The following is a 19506-nucleotide window of genomic DNA, read 5'->3' as shown; positions in this document are numbered from 1 at the left end:
CTGAAAAGAGATGTTAAACTACACAAATATATCTCCTTGATTTCAGCAAGACTCTGTATTCACTGAGATATTATACAGTAGGTCTCAAGACCAGAGGCTCTTAAGAATTTTCTACAGTAGCAGTATTTCAATACTTTAGTCCCAATATAACAAAGTAAAAGGTGAAAGTATAAGACCAGAGTAAAAAGATTTAAAGTGGGAAGAAGCACTGTAAATCCCCAAGTGAAAATAATAAAATGCATAGAAGAGACCAATAGGAAGGTATGGTCATATTGATCATTTACTGTTAAGTGCTAATTTCTGTGGCATATACTACTCTGGTATCCTCAGTTCCCAATCTCTGCTTTCACGAGAAACTGTCGCGTTACATTGCAACTGCAAAACCCAGCTCATCTCGCTGACTGCTCAATAATTTTGGTTTACTGGCTTCTATCTTACTTGCTGGCTTCAAGGCAAACTTGGGCTTGGGATGTCAAGTTCCCCCAAAATGGGAAATCTTCATCAGTTTTTCCAGCTGTCTTGCCACTTCATTTAGTATTCAGAACACTCCAGCATCTCTTATAGGATATTCTCTGTGAAATCACAGAGGCAATTCATGATTTTGGATCACAGCTGATCCACATAGCTTACAAACTAAGCCCCTGGCTGATCAACCAGATTCCCATGGAAGGACCTTTGAGCCAGGACAGATTCTGACTGGATTCGGTGGGGTTCTGTACAGGCTAAAGGTCTATCCAGTTGTATTCTGCTAGGGATCGCTCAGAGCCTAATGCTGTATCTATTTTATGCTTTGTTAGTAATATGTATTACTATTAATATCGATTAATAAGGCACTAATAATTAAAAAAAAAAAGTCCTCAACTCCCTAGGTCATTAGAACATAGTTGGGGAGGGAAGCAGAAAGAACCGTCTTCTCTGTTAATGTGACATACCAGGAATATTGCTTAGTGCTGCTTCTGTCATAGTACTCCTAAAGCAAAAACCTAGTGTCCTGCTTACGTAATGCAATGGTACCTGTTCATCTCAGGATGTTAAAGGCACCTGATAATATGCATAAATGTGCTAAAATTTTATATCTATTTTGATTCCTTAAAAAAGTTCAAATATTTTGGACCCAGATCTGAGGTGATACATCTGACGTTATTAAGTAAGCTAAGGAATACTCTTGGCACTGTGTCCATGCCAGGTTACCACTACAAACATTTGACTGCAAGCAAAACGGACACTAAGTTTCAGCTATAAGGTGTATTACTCTTCAATAATGGATGGCTTCCACACCTGTGCAGTGACGCCAGCTTTCTTTGCTGAAAATTTTGGCCTCGGAGCAGTAAACAAAGAAGAGGTGGTGGCTTCTGGCTTAGAAAATGCGGAGTAGCCTGCAGGCTGTGAGCTGTAGGCTGGCACAGAGTACACTGAAGATGCCCGGGCATTAGTAGGAGAGGCAGCACCAGGTGGTCTGAAAGGTAGAGCTTGCTTAGAAGTGGAGAACTTTGATGTCTGCTTAATAGCAAGGCTTTCCTTACTACTAGGAGGTTGAAAAGTAAATAAAGATGCATCGAGTTGATAGGGTTGGTGTTTCATAATATCCAGAGCATTGAGACCTTTCTTAGGTTTTCTTTTCGTATTTTTGGTAGCAGCAGTGGGCTTAGAGGAGGGCTTGGTAGCAGCAGGAGGATAAGATGGGCAGTGGATGGGATTATAAGCAACAGGTGGAGGTGCTCGGACATTAGATGAATATTTCCAAGAAGCTGGTAGAGATGGAGTTGGAGATGAGGCTCGTGCCATGTTCGCCTGCACAGTCTCTGAATCCACCACATACTTCTCCATTCGAGAGTGCCTTCTGGCAAATAACTGTGCTCCTTTTCCACTCATATCTGGTGGCATCTCAAAGGCTGGCTTTGTTTCTCCAGCACTTGGTGTGACCGGTGTCTTGGGTGTATGGTTTGGACTCGCTAGGGTTGCCTGAGGCCCTTTGAAAGGACCAGCTAGGTTGAGACTACTTGGAGGATGGACAGGAGAATGAGGATACTGTGGAGATTTGGGTGGAGCAGGATATGCTGCCTGAGGTGAGGCTGGTGCTGGGAAAGAAGGAGCTTTGTTAGAAGCCGTAGCTGAAGGTGACCAGACTGGTGAAACTGGAGTATCAGCAGCAGGAGAAACCTTGAGTGAAGGCTTTGGAGCAACAGGAGGAGGGGCCTTTTGTTTAGATGCTTGAGTCTGCATGAAATTGCAAGCTTCTGCTCCCAAACTGAGGTAGTCTTCTTCAGGTCCTGACTCAAAACCAGCTCCAGTACCTTTTTTGCCCTCTGCATTGTGTACAAGGGACAACAGGGCAGGATTAGGACTTACTTTATGTGTATCTTTGAAAGTGAACATAGGTTTCGAAGTGCTTCTTCTCTTTGCTTCTTGCAGTATCCCCGTTCTTATGGCTGGCACTGCAATCCTTTCATCTCTGGATGCTATGTGTTCTGTTGGCTCGGTGGGTGACCACACATTTGGGGCGGCTCTGCTGGCTACAGGAGCTGAAACAGGTCTATATAAAGCCTCAGGTGGAGGGCTAATAGAGCAGTAAGGAGGTGGTGCTGGTATATCTGAAAGAGGACTAGCGACATTTCTTATGGGTGAAAACGGTGCAGCTGCTCGGTTTGGAACCCCAGAAGGGAAGGGTTTAGCTGTTTTGTTCAAAGATGCTGCTTTTTGAGCTTCAGAGGACTGAAAAGAGAGGCCTGTGTCCGTTGCTAAGCCAAAGCCATTTTGTTGTACCATTTTGCTATGATTCTGGCTCATGTCTGTGTAGCTTTTGTTCACAGAGGTCTGCTGTCTTGACATTTCTTCCTGTTTTGTTTGATAAACTGAAGAGCTTACTTTCTGGAAGTTCTCTAACATGGTGGCTTCCCTCTGTTCCTCTGTGTGCATTGTGCGTGCCTTCATCTCCTCTTGCTCAGCTGTAATCTGATCCATCCTCTGCCGTCTCTTGGCAAACATGAGGGCCCCTTTACCTGTGGTCTCTGGAAGCGTCTGCATCTCGTCTCCACTTTTTGTCTTCTTTTCAGCCTCAGGTAGACCACTGTCCCAGTCAAATGTCACAATCTTACCGTCGTTGTCAATGTCAGAGAAGAAATCTTCATCTATTTCGGACTCGCTCGTTGCAAGCAAACTCACTTCAAAAGTGTTTTCTTTGTCCCCCTCCTCACCTTCACCTTCTTCACCTTCGTCTTCGTCACGTTCTAACTCCCCAGTCCCGTAGCTTACTAAAGTATACTTCCTCGCCCTTTGACGACGCTTCTTGAACATCAACACCCCCTTGGAATTGGGGTTGGGAGCTGCTGTCAGCAGCAATGCAATACTTTTACATTTAGATTTGGCTTCTTTAACCTGCTTCTCTGACAGACTCTCGCTTCGCCGGAGCCCTGTAGAAGGAATTGAAGCACACGTTTAATTGCATGCAGCCCACAAAAATACAAGGAGACTAAACCCAAAGAGCTCTGCATTTGTCTCTACTGGAATTTACCTGCTGCTCCTTTCCCCATTAAACGTTGCCCCCATTAATGCATTTATTTTCTTTGGCATGGGGAAGACATCATGCTTAAGCTCTTCCCACACTATGCACTGTGTTTTAACTTCCATACCCATTGTTCCTTAGAGTCACACCCATGCTAATTCAAAGGCTGCAACACTTTCTTTGGAACTTTCTTAGTTCAACAGGAATATCACGTTTGTCTTTATTTCTAGTGCCCTTGGTTTGTATTCCTGTAAGTAATCTCAGCAGTTTACAACAGGCAGATGGTATTTTATATATTTCTTATATTGGGGTTCGGACTTGATGGTCTCTGGAGGTCCCTTCCAACCCCTACAATTCTGTGAATTTTCTCACTGATTCAGTTTCTGTGGTCTGGTATTTACCAAATGTTTGACTGTGGTTCCTAGGCATAGAGCAGACATTCTCCCAGCCTGCCAGGCCCATACCTGCTTAACATCTGAGATCAAATGAGACTCAATGTATTTTGTCAGATGGTGGTGGCAGCTTCTGCCATTTCTGATTTTGTTTTACCCATATGCATTACAAAATGTGCACAGTTGATAAAAGTTGGTGTGCTTCTATGTGTTAGCTATTTAAAAGCAAGCATGCCTCCGAAAAGGCATACAGAGAACCCATTGGCATTAAGTTTTTGATGAAAGCAGGTTTCAGTCTTTTAACAAGCATCACTTGCCTGGGGCATAGTCCAAAACTGTGTACAATACAACAGCTCCAGAATAGTTATTTAGAAAATGTGCCAAAAAAGAACAGGTGTTTAAGAATGGAATCCAGGAGGCTTAACTAACTTCTCGAGAGCATTCTCTAGCCTATATTAATATTCTTAAAGCATAGATAATTAGTTTTCATGAAGTAACATGGAACAGGAATAGATGCAGCTGTAGAGCTGATAGATGGACTGAACATCACCATGGTTGCTTCCTTGTTATGTTACATGGGAGAAGCATGTGCCTTACTGGGCAATGCTAGTCAGGAGGTGTCCCTGTTTCTTTTCCTTCCTTATATTCTACCACCACATCTCATGAACGACAACCTCCATAGTTGCTCCCTTTAAAAAAAGCTAGAATTGAAAGGGTTTCCTGCCTAAATTGATGCTTCCCTTACACTTAATTTCAACAGGAACAAGTATGCCTCTGGTATATGAAAATAGATTAGTAAATTATTTAGTATCTTTTCCCAGCATAAATAGAGAAAACTCATTAAAGAAAGCCAAGTTCTTAATGATTCTTTTAGCTGTGTCGGTAGATGGAGTCTGATACTTCTATTAAAGATAATTGGAGGTTGGCCATTATGACAGATTGACTGGACCAATGGTTCTCACAGGAACATGTAAAAGAGAAAAGAGCACGGCACCCAAACCAGCAATTTGTAATCTTTTACTGTGAGAATGCCACATTGCAAAAGCCTTGGCTCAGTCCTTTGGAGTGTTCAAATGCTTATGATAGTCACTGAAGATAGTTTTCCAAAAGAGCGGACTTTAGCTTTCGGGTGCCTGGGCAAACAGAAAGCATGAAGTTCTAGGCTTTCAGGTAATCTGCTTGCATCAGCAGTGAGTGTTTTTCTGGGAAGGGGATTCAGCAGGTGCTCATCCAGTTCTATGAAAAGCAAAAACAGAAACTTCATTTTGCTAGCATATTTCTCTTAATTCACCTGGATAGCTATTTAATCGATAGTTTCAAAAGGTGGAAGAAATGCTACCCATTCCAATTAACACAATCTGATTGCTATTTATGGATAACATTTCTGCTAAAGACATAAAGCACCTATAATAAATGTTCTTCTCTATCTTTAGACTTAAATGCCACACTATGACTTTTCATTTTACAAAAAAAGGCACCATTTTTGCTGCACACAGATTATTCCCCTGTGTTTGGAAATTTGGTTTTTCTAATGTGTAGATAGGATAATAGTAATAGAAATAATAATAATAATAATAGCAGCAAAGATTTTTATAGATTAAACCAGTGGTTCCTAAGGATAATGACCTGGCACCAGATTAGAAGGAATTGAGATTGTCATAGATGAGATGGGATAAGGAAGAGAATCTACATCCTACTTGACAGCAGACTTTATCATGCAGTATGTAGCTCATTCTTTGTACTTTTGCTTTATTGGAGAGGCGCTGCAATTAATTCTCCAAGACAGGCACAGTCCCACAGTTGGTTCTAACTTCGCAGCCAATATGTGAAGCATGTGCACTTTTCTTTTATGCTTCATTTAATATACCAAAAATATGTGGATTGCATACAGACACTTAGGCATAAGTAACCGCTTAATCCACTTGCCAATAAGCTACAAATGGTTATCATGCTAAAAATATGCCTACAGAGGAATTAGCAGCAGGTTAGCAGGCTAATTCCAATGCTGCATATGAAATAGCTTGTTGCTACAGTATATCACTGCACACATTCAAGCACCTTTGACATACTGCTACTTAATCCCCAGACAGGATTCTTAGCATTGCTGGGAAAGAGCAAGCAACCAATAGAAAGGTCCCAAATGAATAAAATAATTAATAGATAGATAGATAGACAGACAAACAGGCATATCTATACTCAGTTATTAAGCATTGGATCCAGTCACAAGTTTGCTTTCATGTATACTTCTTGGACACATTTTGAAGCTGACCTCTGGGTATAGAAGTCAGAAGAAATAACATGTTCACTTTACAGTCTAGAGAAGACTGGTGAAACTGAAAGGATCATGTAACAGTTATGCACATGCTAGTGTCTGTCAAAATCTCTTCAGCGGGCAATATCAAGTGTTTCTACTATCCTTTTTTATTAACTTCTAAGAGCAGTGGCATGGCTTTGATTTTAGATGATGAAAATGACACCACAAAATTTTTGCTATAAAATGAGAAATCCACAGGATTCACTTAGACATGTGCAAGCAACTTGCTTTTTTTTTTTTTTTTTTTTTTAGTGTTCTACAGAATGCCTCTGAATATACATTAGCAGAATTCAGCCTTTTTTGGAGGTGTAAGTATTTTCGGTTGGACTAAGTCATGAGTTAATTTCAAAGTGGAAGTCTTGTAAGCAAAGTTGTCCAGCATAGTTAAGGCATGGATATACTTTTGGCTCATCACTGGCAGCATTGTATTACTTTGAAAAAATAGATAAAGCAAGAACAGAAACATCGTTTAAAAGAAAAAGACAGAGAGAATGTTAGAAAAGTGCAGGAAAAAGCCTCTAACAATTTTTTTTTTCTAATGCAGCCTTCATTCTGAAATTGTATTTAAAGCTACAAAAGATAACCTCAGGCAGTGCAGATGATTAGATGGGACAGACTTACTTGCGTGCCTTGCCCTGTGCTTGAGAGGTCTGTGATCCCTTTCCGAGTGCTGGTCGTCTTCTCCCTGCTCTGTGCCTTGTGATGAGATTGCAAAGGAGAGGAGGGAAGGAGGTGCTTCTGACTGCCCTCCTTCCACTTGAGAATCAACACACCCCCTTTCGGCTAGAGACCTGGATGCTTCCTTCTCTCTGTCCGAACAGTCTAGGATCACCTCCACCCTGGGGATAGATGGAGCTGCACCTTGGATCCTCTTGACCTCTTTGCTACTAGAAAACTGGACTACTTTGCTTGACCACTGGATATTGCCCTCTTTCACACCCAGGGGAATTTCGATGACAGGGCCAGTCCCATCTTGTTGTACACTGGGTCCTCTTCCTGAAGGGGTGCATTTTTCTGCCCCTAAGAGGGTCACAGCAGGAGCATTGGTGCGCTTGTGCGTGTCATTTGGGAGGGACAACTGCAGCTCAACCATAGTACCTGGCCTTCTTTCTTCTCTCTTCCCTCTGAAAGCAGCCTCATCTGTCACGAGCACTTTGGAGGTGCCTATCGCTTTAGAAGTAATTCTGTGGCTCTGTGTGGTCTCTTGTTTCATTTCAGAAAAGTCTATGTTGCTTCCTCCTGCTCCCTGGTGAGTCTCGCTGTATATCTCTGTGATACATAAATCTCCATGGGGTACCTCTTTTGCTGTGTTAATTTGCAGTGCAGTACTCTCCCTGTAGTCCTCATCTTTTATGTTATCATGCTTTCTGTTTTCTCTTTCAGCACTGAAGGTTTCATTTATCCCGTTGGAGGATCTGCACATACATAAACAAGTGATTCAAGAAATTAAGCTGCTGTAAACACAGCAAATTGTAAGTACAGTTAGAAAAGCACTTTCTATAGAGTGTTTTTCCCCCTATATTGTTTGTGGTACCTGCTAGCAAGTCCATTTAAGTAGAAGAATTTTTCCAGTATGTAGAGGTCTTAAATTGAAGCATATTTGTATCTTCCAAAATTCTTCAAATTAATGGTTCAGTGAGAAGGAAAATACACTACTGCAGTACAACTATGATCCTACTACCATCCTTCTGCAAGGCTGAGTTACATCATTCCTAACATCAGTATGCTTTCACAGACACATTGTCTTTATAGTGTTTCCAGACAAATGCTGCTGAGACTTATGGGACAATAACTTCATATTTCCCATGTACATGAGAAAATTAACTTTGCACGACACCAGAAGAGTGGATAATGTCTTGCTCTCTGGTTACTACTGCGACTGTTTTAGGCACCATCCTCACTTATAGCTCCTGTCCCAAACAGCTTACTTTCTAAGGAACAGATAAGTGCTGAAGGAGGATCAGAGGGGGGGAAAGAATACTTCAAATACACATTCAAAGAATTCCTTGGAGGATCATCATACTAAATTATTATTAAAACATCCTGGGCCTAGTCCAGTGAAAAAGGATAGTGAACCCATACAATATTTCATAGTTATTAAAAACTATATATATCTAACTGGCAAATGTTACTTTGACTCCCTGAAGCATACTGTATACCTCAGCATAGCTCCCATTTTTAAACCATCCACACCTGCTCCACTAGGCTGTTTTACTGGCGTTAGGATTCCTAGTGTACTCTGTGCCGTCTTCTTTCAGTACTCTGCGCCACACTGACTGCTGTTGATTCGAGAAGAAACCTTGTCTGCACAGCAAGACTGCAGCGTGTTAGGAAGGCTTTCTGTGGGCTAGAAGGCCTTCCCAACTAGCAAAGCACTTTTTCAAATGCACTGTGGACTAGCAAAGCAGTTTTTCAAAGGAGGGAAATGGTAGATATCCTCAGTAAAGTATTGTAATCAGCTATGATGGAGATTTCTAAATCAGAAGTAGGTCCCAGGGATTCTGAAACTTTGGAACCCCCTACAAAGAAAAGCTGGAAGAAGTTAACAGAAGAAATAACTCTGTCAATGCACTGAAGAAGCTTCGATGTCAGTTGCTTTTCTAGCCATGCAGCGTACTGTTTGTAGCATTCTGGGTCTGCCTCAAATAGCACAAACTGTAACATTCATTAAACCACATATGGAGCTACATAAAGGTCAGACAGATTATAATTTACGGAGCTCCTTGTGAGTGCCACTGGATTCCATCGTATTATGCTATTTGGATGATCAATTGTATGGTTCTTAAGTACAGATAAATTACAGAAATCTGTAAACATTTCCTTGTAAGATATGAGACTGGGGGCTGGGTCAGCTGAATGTTAGCCTTTATTGGAGGTGAATGATTGTATGTGTGAGAGAGAAAGATCTCCGCCTTAAAAGGCCCTTGCTACTTATGGATATACTTCTACTCTATATAGACATAAATGTGTCAAGAGGCAGAATGCTGGATCTGATCTCTTTTTCGTCATTTAAGATTCTGGTTTGTCAAATTATTATTTTTATTTCAGGTCTTTCCAGCTCACTGCGGGAACAACGGCCCTGGTGTAATTCCATGAAGGAAGCAGAACTCATGGAGTCAGCACAGCAGGGTTTGTCTGAGAGTCATGTTTTACTCCCTACATGGTGCATTTCATTTTGGTATGCACTGAACACACTCCCTACTTCCCCCTAGAAATTTTCTTTCTACACTCAACAGTAGCCCAAGAGTAGCTAACACTGACATGAAAGGGGCAGGCTAGCATTTCTGACCCCACTCTCAGCATTTCCCAGGTACATCTGTACAGCACTTGTCGAGAAGGTTGGTAAGATGCTCTCCCACATGGCATCTGGAAAGTGCCTGCCCAGCAGGGCATCTTTCCTCTGATCCTGTAAACCGAAGACTGTGGACGCTGCTGGTCAGGAACCAACCGTGGTTAACAGGGGATTGGGAAGACTCTTTGTAGACATCAAGGGCCAAGTAGCCTTTTAAAAACTACTTTTAAAGCTTCATTTTCCCCTCAGTAAGCTTGTAAGATTAGAGTTGGGCCAACGATGAATGCCTGTGAAAATGTCATCCTTCATGCAAACAATTCAGAAATATTCAGGAGCTTTCCAAAACCAAATATTCTTCCCTGCCAGTGACAGATGCTTGGATTTAAAGACCACAGTTGGAGCACCACTTTAATTAGGCATTATTCTTTCCTTATGATTTCCAGTGTTTTCTTGAGGGTGGCTGCTTAGAAATGACTACTCAGGAAAGGAAGGATTTGCTTCTCATTGCTCTCTAAGACACTTCCTGAAAAATCCTTCTGGTGGTGATGCTGAGAGGGCTACTGCCAACAAAGGAGGTGGCAGGGTATCTCCCATACCCTGGAAGATACTGACAGTAGGGTCTGGGAGTTGGGGGAGATGAGCAGGTGAGAAGAAATGCAAAGATTCTCCTGGTGAGTTCCCTTAGAACATTTTAGTCACTTTTGGAGTGCTGAGCAACTGCAGTTTTCTTAAATTTTGCAACAGACATAGTTTCATTCCATGGAACACTGAATTATGTGATCTAAGCACTCTGTTTTGGTTCTGATTTTCAGGACATGTCTTACTGGTCGCCATACATTCAAGCAGGGTCAATGGAGTGAAGGGAAGATGTGCTGCTGCTTTGAGCTAGAGCATACCATGACCTTCAGACCAACTGAAATATCTGTTACAACAACGGGCAGGAGTCGAAGCATATGGAACTATTTCTGTGGCTGCAAAGACGATGTCTGGTCAGCCACAAATATAATGCTTACAAGTGCTGTTCCAGTAGTCATATTATGAATTAAGACCACAAGAATACAGATATCACACGAGGAGCATTCAGATGGTTTGCTGCTGAACCAGAAACAAGAGCTATGTGCTATGGAGAAGGTGAGCTGTAGTCCTCAGCTATCACTGTTCCCCTGATCTCGTCACATTAATCCATTACTCAGCCCAAGGCAGCATGTACAGACAGGCCATTTTAAATGTCTGTTATAAATAAAATTAATATTCCTTGTGAGCATCTTGTTTTGAAGGCAGGTTGTAACTTTACTACTAGACACTTTAGAGAAGTTCCTGCGTGCAGGTTGTAGAAACCACAGAGGAATTTCACATGGTGTTTAGACATCCCTGGTAACCATAGACAAGTGCTCATAGTCCTTTCAACCTTTCCAGTGACACTGCTCTGTTAGCTGTTGTGATTAATCCTGACCCCTTCTGTCCTCTTGGTCCTTCCTGCCTGTGGAAGAGCAGAGACAAGGAACTGCAGTAGCTCAGGGGGTGCCATAATTCCTTACAAGGAGTCCGGAAGTTTCAGGTATTTTCTTCCTCTTCTGACGCACACTGAAGGCAATTAGAAGTTCATCATGTCTGAACTCACAAAGTCTGGTCAGAATGGGCTTTCTGTTGATGGTCCTGAACCTGCACGCATTGCACTGATGAAAATTACAGAACAGTCATTAGAAGAGACTATGCTGGCTTGCTTGCAAATGTACATAAAGGTTCTCTAGGAAGCTCAAAGCATTTTCAGAGAAAGCTGAAATTCACTATCGCTGGTTTATAAATCGAGAAGCTGAGACCCAGAGACCTCCAAGTGACTTGCCCCACCTCATATAGTAAAGTGTTAACAGTGACAGAAATAGAATTCATGATTTCCAGACCCTCTCCCCCCTCAGCTACTAACACATTTCGCCACCCAAGAGGACTGTTTGCCTTGTCATCATCAAGGCATATCTATGTAACACACTCTGCATCTGTTCAGTCTGTGCTTTTTGTAAGGCTCACTTCCCTATCTGTGGGGAATAACAACACTCCACTGCTTCAAAGGGCTGGAAGGAATAATTGAACCTAAGACTCTGCAGTGTGCAGATACAGTAGTGAACACCTTGTAAGTATTGAGAATGCTTAATAAGAAATAAAAACATTATATTTAGAGACTGTACTCTTAATTCCATGCCTGAAGGGTACTGCTCGAATGATGTGCATTGATTTCTGCAGATCAGATACTCTTGTCTTCCCACCTTTTTCCATCCAGACAGAGTTACAGACATAAATAGGAGACAAGATATGCCTGCAAAATGAGTGCATTCAAACCCAGCATTTGCCACGTGGTTCACTGAACAGAATTCCACCAAGGCACTCGGAGCATTCCTGTACCTCTTGATAAGCATCTGCAGGGCGTCAGTCAGGCTTTCCATCAGAACGATTACTTCAGCATACGTTAAGTCTCCACAGGGCTTGCCATTGATAGACACCACCTCATCTCCCTCACACAAGCCAGCCTTAGCTGCTTTGCTCTTGCTTCGAACCTACAAGGAGTGAAAAACAAATTCCAAATTGCGCAGTTAGTTTTCATTCAAAACCAACAGTAATCATGCCCTCAACTTATTTCTGTCTGTACAACAGAAAAAAGGATCAGTATTATCGATCATAAATTTCTTGTAACACAAATTACTAACTTGTCCCTGTTGAGGTTTATATTGTTCTGGCCAGTATTAACGAATACAAAAACCCGTGCTGTACTGAGCTTGTAAACTAGATGTCAAACAGACTGCAATTTGTTTTGTTTTTTTTTAAAGGAGATACAGAAGTTGGAGACTTTGATCTGAATTTAGCAGAAATACAAAAAAAATCTTATTAGTTTCTCCCAAAATTAAAGACTTCTAGGGCTGAAATCTATGCCAAGACTTTAAAAACAGACAACTTCAGGTTCCTCTGGGCAGAATGTCAATATCTACACGCTGTTAGATTTTTAGGTATACAGAGTTCTGGTATACTGGACACATTTCCTTAGATGCCCAGCTGTAGGTTTAGTTGCCAAACTATAAACATCTGAATCACTGGAGATCCATGTTTAGTCATCTGAGTAAGTGCCCTGATTTATTAAAGCCTGTCATGGTTTAACCTTCCCCGTTAAGTACTCATTCAAGAATCTTATGCAGCTTGGTTTTTGATGTTTCACTTCTTTTTCCACTGGCAGCGTGTTGTAACTTATCATAGTCTTTGTATAACAATACCTAGACAGCTTTAGCACCACTCAAGGTATGCCATACAGTTGACTGCTATTTTTAAAGTACATATTTGGCAAACAGTGTGTTATATTAACCAGGATGCTTGCAGAAGTCTGTTTTAGAATGGCACATACACATAAAAGGGCTGCCCTTAGGTTCCTTGCTCTTAATCTTCTTCTACCTGTTGGTGTGAGTACTTTGGCCTCATACAATACGCAGTTGGTGGATCAATGTTGTTCTTATTAATCCTCAAAGCATTTTCTTGAAAATTTTAAAAGTAGTACAGTTCTACCACAGTCTTGGCAGTAAAGTCAGTCCCCATGGTCTCTAGAAAAGTTACTTCTGATATATATCAGATATGAGTATACAGCTGTCCCACAGACCCATGGAATTATCCACAATATACTATTAGGCAATTGGTTTCGTACCTAAGACCCCCTGGGACACAGGGGGAAATGGCCAGCCCCTTTTCAGTGGTCTGTGGAGACAGGACAAGGGCCAATGGCCTCAAATTGGAGCACAGGAAGTTCCGCGCCAACATGTAGAAGAACTTTTTCCCAGTGAGGGTGACAGAGCCCTGGGACAGGCTGCCCAGGGGGGTGTGGAGTCTCCTTCTCTGGAGATATTCAAGCCCACTCTGGACACCTCGCTGGGCAACCTGTCCTATGGAACCTGCTTTGGCAGGGGGGTTGTACTCGATGATCTCTGGAGGTCCCTTCCAACCCCTACGATTCTGTGCTTCTCTGATTTCTGAGGACAATTTTGAAAAGTTTATTGGAGTCAGGATGATGAACGGTGAGTTTCCACGTTTTCCTGTGTTGGGGCCATATATCTTTATTGTTTCAATTAATACATACCCGTATGTCATATCATGGCTTTCAGAGCAGTGAAGGAACAGAAGCCGGGTGCATACAGAAGCCAGTTTCTACCTTGCAGAGTTAACATTTACAAATATGGAGTGGTATGCTGCTCTGTTTATCTCGCCTTAGGCAAGAGCATAAACATCCTTGTACTTTGTGAAGAAATGACAGTTTAAACAGTGCTTAGAATGTGCTGCTTCATATATGCACTAGGGTTTGGGCTTAGGTTTTGTTACTGGCTGGGTTTTCTTTTTAATAGGAAGGTGTGATACTAAAGTTTTACAAGACATCTTAGGCCTGAATGTAAATATTTAATGTGGATGCTAGGAAGAATTTAGGGTGACCCTTTTTTAAAGAAACAGGTAAACAGCGATTATAGCTGCATGTGAAATCTGAAATAGCATAATGTGATACCTGGATTGTGAGAAGAAAGTTTGTTTCTATTTCTTTATTAAGAGTTTGAGAATTTGGGGTCAGTTATATCATAGATTACTACCACACCTATCTCAGAGCAGATATTGTTACCCATTCCATAACTTCAGCAACTTACATCAAAAAGCAAAAGTACAACTGTACCATGTTAATAGGTCTACATGAGTTGCTAGACAGCTCAACCAGCTTCATTATTTTAATGGTAGCATTCAAAGCATTGGGTTTCCTTTTAAAGTTCTTGAAAGGGCCTCTCAGGCCATTTTGCCACCTTGTGAATTGTTGAAGAACCACAACTGTGAGATATTTGGACCTTCATATGAAAACTCAGCCCCTTCTTTGACTGATCATGTGGGAAAGAAATTGCTGTAAATCACTATGTGTAGTGCATGTGCATTCTGTTGGGGGCATACAAGGAAGGAGCGAGCATTGACAAAAAATTATCAAGGGCAAGTTGTATAGTGAATTGTTGCAGATTGCTGCTGGGGTAGAAATATACCATAAGCATTTGGGTTATTTTAGCCTCAGGATATCACTAGAGTACTCAGCAATAAATAGACTCCCTTGCCAGGCAAGCTGTAATTGTTTCTGGTTTTGTTTAATTGTCTTAGCTGGAAACCCACAAAATCAATTAATAATTTATTCATGGAAACCAAAACTTTTCAGATTTCATGACGTGGGATTTGGGGGGGAAGGAAGAACAAAAAAAGATCCCAAGAAGATTTGTGGAAAGCAGAATCTTCCTATTTTTCTTGTAAAGGAAGTTTTGGCAGAGAGCCTTTGATGAGCCCACTGGGAAACAAAAGCTCCCTTTGTTAGCAGAAATACAACTTGGTCTCCTAGGGGACAGTAAAAACACTTCATCCAGTTCTTGGGAACTTAGAGCAGAGCATATTTGGTTGTAAAGCAAAGAAGTTCATCCAAAACTAGGGATTGCTCTTGCCTTACAGTTCTGCCCTTGGTCTCCTTGGTTGCCTGTTTCCCCTCTCTGCTTTGGGCTGGAGTTTTCTTTAGCAAGGAAAAGTGGGGAAATTTTTTCCTGTAAAGTTTCTGAATGGGATTTCACTACTAGAAAAATGCGTTTGTAAAGATTTTCTTAGTTTTAATGCTTGCAATACCAGTATAACATGGCGAATCTGAGCCTGTACCATCAATGCTGAACCTCTGAGAGCACCAGCTGCTGCTGTGGCACATTAAAGAGCTTTAGCGCACCTTCCCCTGATGCTGCCTATATTGCTTCTCTGCTCCACTTCAGTCAGGACTCTTCCTTTTTATTATTCAGGATGTATATCATGAGGTTATTGGAATGCTTCAGTTCCAATGAAATGGCAGTGGAAATATTTACCCTGAATTCCAAAAGCTTTAAGGAAATCACTGCACGAGGTGTATTGGTGTTACAGCAGAACTGACCTTAGTCAGCACTATACGTGCTCTGCCCATAAGGAGTTTTAAATTTCTCAATTTTTAACAGTAATAATGTGTTGTATATAAATAGTTGTGTATTAAGACCTCAGGTTACTCTTGAGTAATTTGTTTTAATATTCTCTAATTTCAGGCATTCAGATCACTGTTGCTAGAGGGTGTGAAGAACAGTGCTGGATTACATGGATAATCTACCTCAAGTAGGTAGAGTATTTCTGTTCCTAGATTACTCCTGTGTCCAGAATTTCCCACTATCAGAACTGCCCCTTGCTGCTTAAAATGTCAAGTGCTGAGTAATTCCTCGTATCCGCAGAGATGTTCACCTTAGGGGAAAGTTGCTTTGTGAAGAACTTAGCCTGGATGGTCACTGTTATGTGAGCACCAAGGAGGAACCAGGACCGCCCTGTGAGCCTGCACAAGCAACAGCAGCTGGGCTCCCTGAGACAGAAGGCCCTGGGGTTGGCGGAGGGCTTCTTAGCCCCTCACCTGGCACTTACAAGCAGCTGTTGCAAGGAGTGACTGGGGGCTGTCCACAGAGGATGTCAGAAAGGTTTGTAAAGACTTGGGCTGAAAACTGATTAAGATCTGGGTACTGTGATGTATTGGTGAGAGATCTCATCCCAAAGGCACACATGTCGGCGGGGGGAAATGTGTGGGACAGTAATTTGCTGTAGGATGCTGCTGTGGCACATGGCAATTTCAGTCTGTTGTTTAACCACTGAAAGGTGAATAAACCGAGGGATATGCAGTGCTGAGTGGCTGCACTCATGTTAGTGTGGGGCAAAGCAGGGTTTTTTGGGGGAAAGCTAATGCTGAGTGCCTAGCCCTCATGCTGTGTATGCTCCAGGGGTTTTATTTAAACTCTCCCTAGTCTCATTCTGCCACCTGGAGACTCCTTACCAGGTGGTAGGTATTAGATCACTTGATCTAATCTGAAAGCAGTTTAGAAACCGAAACTGTTCATGAAGCAGCATATGGTAAATGTTCCAGAGAAGGCTCCAGGGAGACCTTGTAGCAGTCTTCAGTACCTGAAGGTACAGGAGAGCTGGAGAGGGACTGTTTACAAGGGCATGGAGTGATAGGATGAGGAATAGTGGCCTTAAACTGAAGGAGGGGAGATTTAGATTAGATATTAGCAAGACATTCTTTACTGTGAAGGTGGAGAGGTCCAGGCACAGGTTGCCCAGAGAAGCTATGGATGTCTCTGGATCCCTGGCAGTGTTCAAGGCCAGGTTGGATGGAGTTTTGGGCAACCTGGGCTAGTGGAGGGTGGCCCTGTCCGTGGCAGGGGGTTTGGAATCAGATGATCTTTAAGGTTCATTCTACCCAAACCAGTCTGGAATTCTAAATCAGAATAATTATATGGAAACTTGCTTTAAAAAACATAATCCTGATGAAGCTGAAAACCTGAAGTCCATGCACCTGTTACTTGTTGTGGCTGCAAGTGGATGCACAGACAGCAATTGGCACTCAGCTTGCCAGCCGATGATCTTGGTTGTGTGTCCGAGCTCTATAATAAGCATATCAGAGAGTCGGGGTATGTTGAACCTATAACAAGGTCAATGAGTTGCAGTTTGAAGCGAGGTAAATGGACTTGAGCACACTCTGCAAGTCCTGGTTCTCCAATCATACAACTAAGAAAGTACTAGAATATTTCATAGTCTTGCTTTTCTCAGTGACCTTTGGGAAGGTTGACATATATCTTAATCTTATTCTGGTGTGCCACTAAGAGCACACACCTGTACCTGGGACATGCATCTCAGTGATGTGATTCAGATGTAGCCCAGCTAAGCAATCAGGCTTTAGTAACTCCCCAGCCTCACTGAGCAACCAGTCTGAGAAAATGAGCAATCGGAGCATAAGCACAATCCATTTAACCTAAACCTTCATCTATTAAAATAAGACTTCTCTGGCTTTAAAATAGATATATATTGGCAAGCACTATTTTCAATTCAAAGCAAGCAAGCTTTGAATTGCAAAGCAAGCTTTCCAAACCATGAGTTCTTCTCAAAACTATTTGCTGATACTTTCTCAGTTTGCAAACTTTTAGGCAACGGAACAGAACATACTGCTGCTGGATGCAGTGGAAATAACCTTCCCCGCTATTTATAGTCCCTTGATCATATAGGCAGTGTAGTTGTTTTCATTGAGTGGTCACCCCTGGAGGAACATCCTATCTGATTCCTGAAGCACCTTCTGTGGCCCTCAAGGCTTGAAGCTGGGTTCAGCAAAACTTACTGACGCCTGCCAGTCCTCAGTGTTAGTCTTGAGTCTTTGGTGGCTGGCCTGGTCTTTTGTTAAGGTGCAGCTTGATCTCTGGAATAGCACAGCTTATGGCAAACAGGACACCTGTAGATCAGTTATCTGTCTTCATTATTGTTTACTGCTTCAGCAGTAGCAAACTTTACGAGCAGTGACTTTGTGTTTTCTTCTAGACCGATGATTAAATGTAGTAGCAGAGCGTGAAGGGTGCTTAACAAGGAAGTGCCCTTTGACTACTGTTTGCCTCTGTTGAATGATGGTTTCCAATGTAAATGCTACCTTCTCAGCCCCAAGAACTAGCCAGCTTTTAAAGCAGTATATTTTTTTTTTCACTACAGTAGCAAACTCTGCTTTTGGGTGTCTTGTGGTGACCTATTTTCTGTTTGGAGAAAAATAATTAGTCTAGGCCTTCCCATTATACAGAAATGCTTTAGTTTTTTGTTCTAGAAGTGGGTTCCATCTCCCTGCCATTTTACATAACCTTCTGCACCAAACATTAAGATTCTAGTACCTCTCTTCAGGGATTGCCTGGCAGGTAACTGAGTAACAATTAGTGTTTTTTTAGTATAAGGAGGTATCTAAAAGCTTTTATTTCCCCTCCCTTCCTCCCCCCTCCCCCAGTTCTGGCATGTGGTCCTCACACCAGTTTGTGGTGGGAATATGCAGCATGGTTAAAACTTCTCACTTGGTGTCAGTGCATTGTTTCATACTTGGAAGTACAAGTATTGGTTTTGTCCGTTTGTGTGGAGAACTGTTTCTGGATGCAGAAGTATGCTGTAAATGTATGACTGTTCTAAAGCTGGGGAGGGAAAGGGGGTGTTAGTTTTACAGAAATACTGATTCATTTACTGTTTGGAAAAATACATATCTAAGCATAGTGCTCTTACAGCTTGGAAGGCCAATGGTATCCTGGGCTGAGAGGTGGCAGCAGGGACAGGGAGGGGATTGTCCCTCTCTACTCTGCCCTCTGGAGGCCCCATCTGGACTCCTGTGTCCGGATCTGGGGCCCCAATACAAGAAGGATGTGGAACTTTTGCAGAGGGTTCAGAGGAGGCCACAAAGATGATCAGAGGGTTGGAGCACCTGCCCTATGAAAAGAGGCTGAGGGAGCTGGGCTTGTTCAACTTTTTAAAAGAGTAGACAATGGCAGGACAAGGGGGAATGGACTAAAGCTAAAGGAGGGAAGGTTTAGATGAGATACTAGGGGGAAGTTCTTTACAGAGAGAGTGGTGAGAGGCTGGAACAGGCTGCCCAGAGAGGTGGTGGATGCCCCATCCCTGGAGGTGTTCAAGGCCAGGCTGGATGGGACCCTGGGCAGCCTTGTGTAGATCCAGGCCTGGAGGTTGGTGTCCCTGCCTGTGGCAGGGGAGTTGGAACTTTATGATCCTTGGGATCCCTTCCAACCCAGACCATTCTATGCTTCTATCACAGAATCACAAGGTTGGAAAAGACCTTTAAGATCATCGAGTCCAACTGTTCCTGTCCTATGCTAAACCATATCCCACATCTACCTGTCTTTTAAACACATCCAGGGTCAGTGACCCAGCCCGCTCCCTGGGCAGCCTGTTCCAGGCCCTGACAACTCCTTTTCCTAACATCTAAAAAATCTTTTTCTAACATCTAATCTGACCCTGCCCTGGCACAGCTTTGTGCCATTTCCCCTTGTCCTGTCTCCTGGCTGAAGAGACCATCGCCCAACTCTCTACAACCTCCCTTCAGGTAGTTGTAGGTGCTGGGGGTCTTCAGCCTCCTCTTCTCCAGACTAAACATTCCCAGCTCCCT

At 42.5% G+C, this 19506-nt stretch overlaps 1 protein-coding gene and 1 long non-coding RNA gene across 2 annotated transcripts in view; one reads left to right on the top strand and one right to left on the bottom strand.

Moving 5' to 3' along the window:
* Nucleotides 1-19506, bottom strand: part of SYNPO2 (synaptopodin 2) — a gene marked incomplete at both ends in the record, with an annotated part of 88373 nt that overhangs the window by 15367 nt on the left and 53500 nt on the right. Inside the window, 3 exons of the mRNA XM_084263512.1 lie at nucleotides 1279-3410; nucleotides 6830-7623; nucleotides 11898-12049. Coding sequence (XP_084119638.1) covers nucleotides 1279-3410; nucleotides 6830-7623; nucleotides 11898-12049 — 3078 coding nt within the window. The remainder of the gene's footprint in view (nucleotides 1-1278; nucleotides 3411-6829; nucleotides 7624-11897; nucleotides 12050-19506) is intronic.
* Nucleotides 7272-10359, top strand: LOC311191353. The gene is made up of 4 exons (XR_014617274.1): nucleotides 7272-7368; nucleotides 7592-7680; nucleotides 9257-9386; nucleotides 10313-10359. It is a non-coding gene; the product is annotated as an uncharacterized lncRNA (long non-coding RNA).

The sequence above is a fragment of the Gallinula chloropus genome, assembly GCF_964237585.1.
Source record: "Gallinula chloropus genome assembly, chromosome: 4".
Taxonomy (NCBI): domain Eukaryota; kingdom Metazoa; phylum Chordata; class Aves; order Gruiformes; family Rallidae; genus Gallinula; species Gallinula chloropus.
This window is presented reverse-complemented; position numbering and strand designations above follow the sequence as displayed.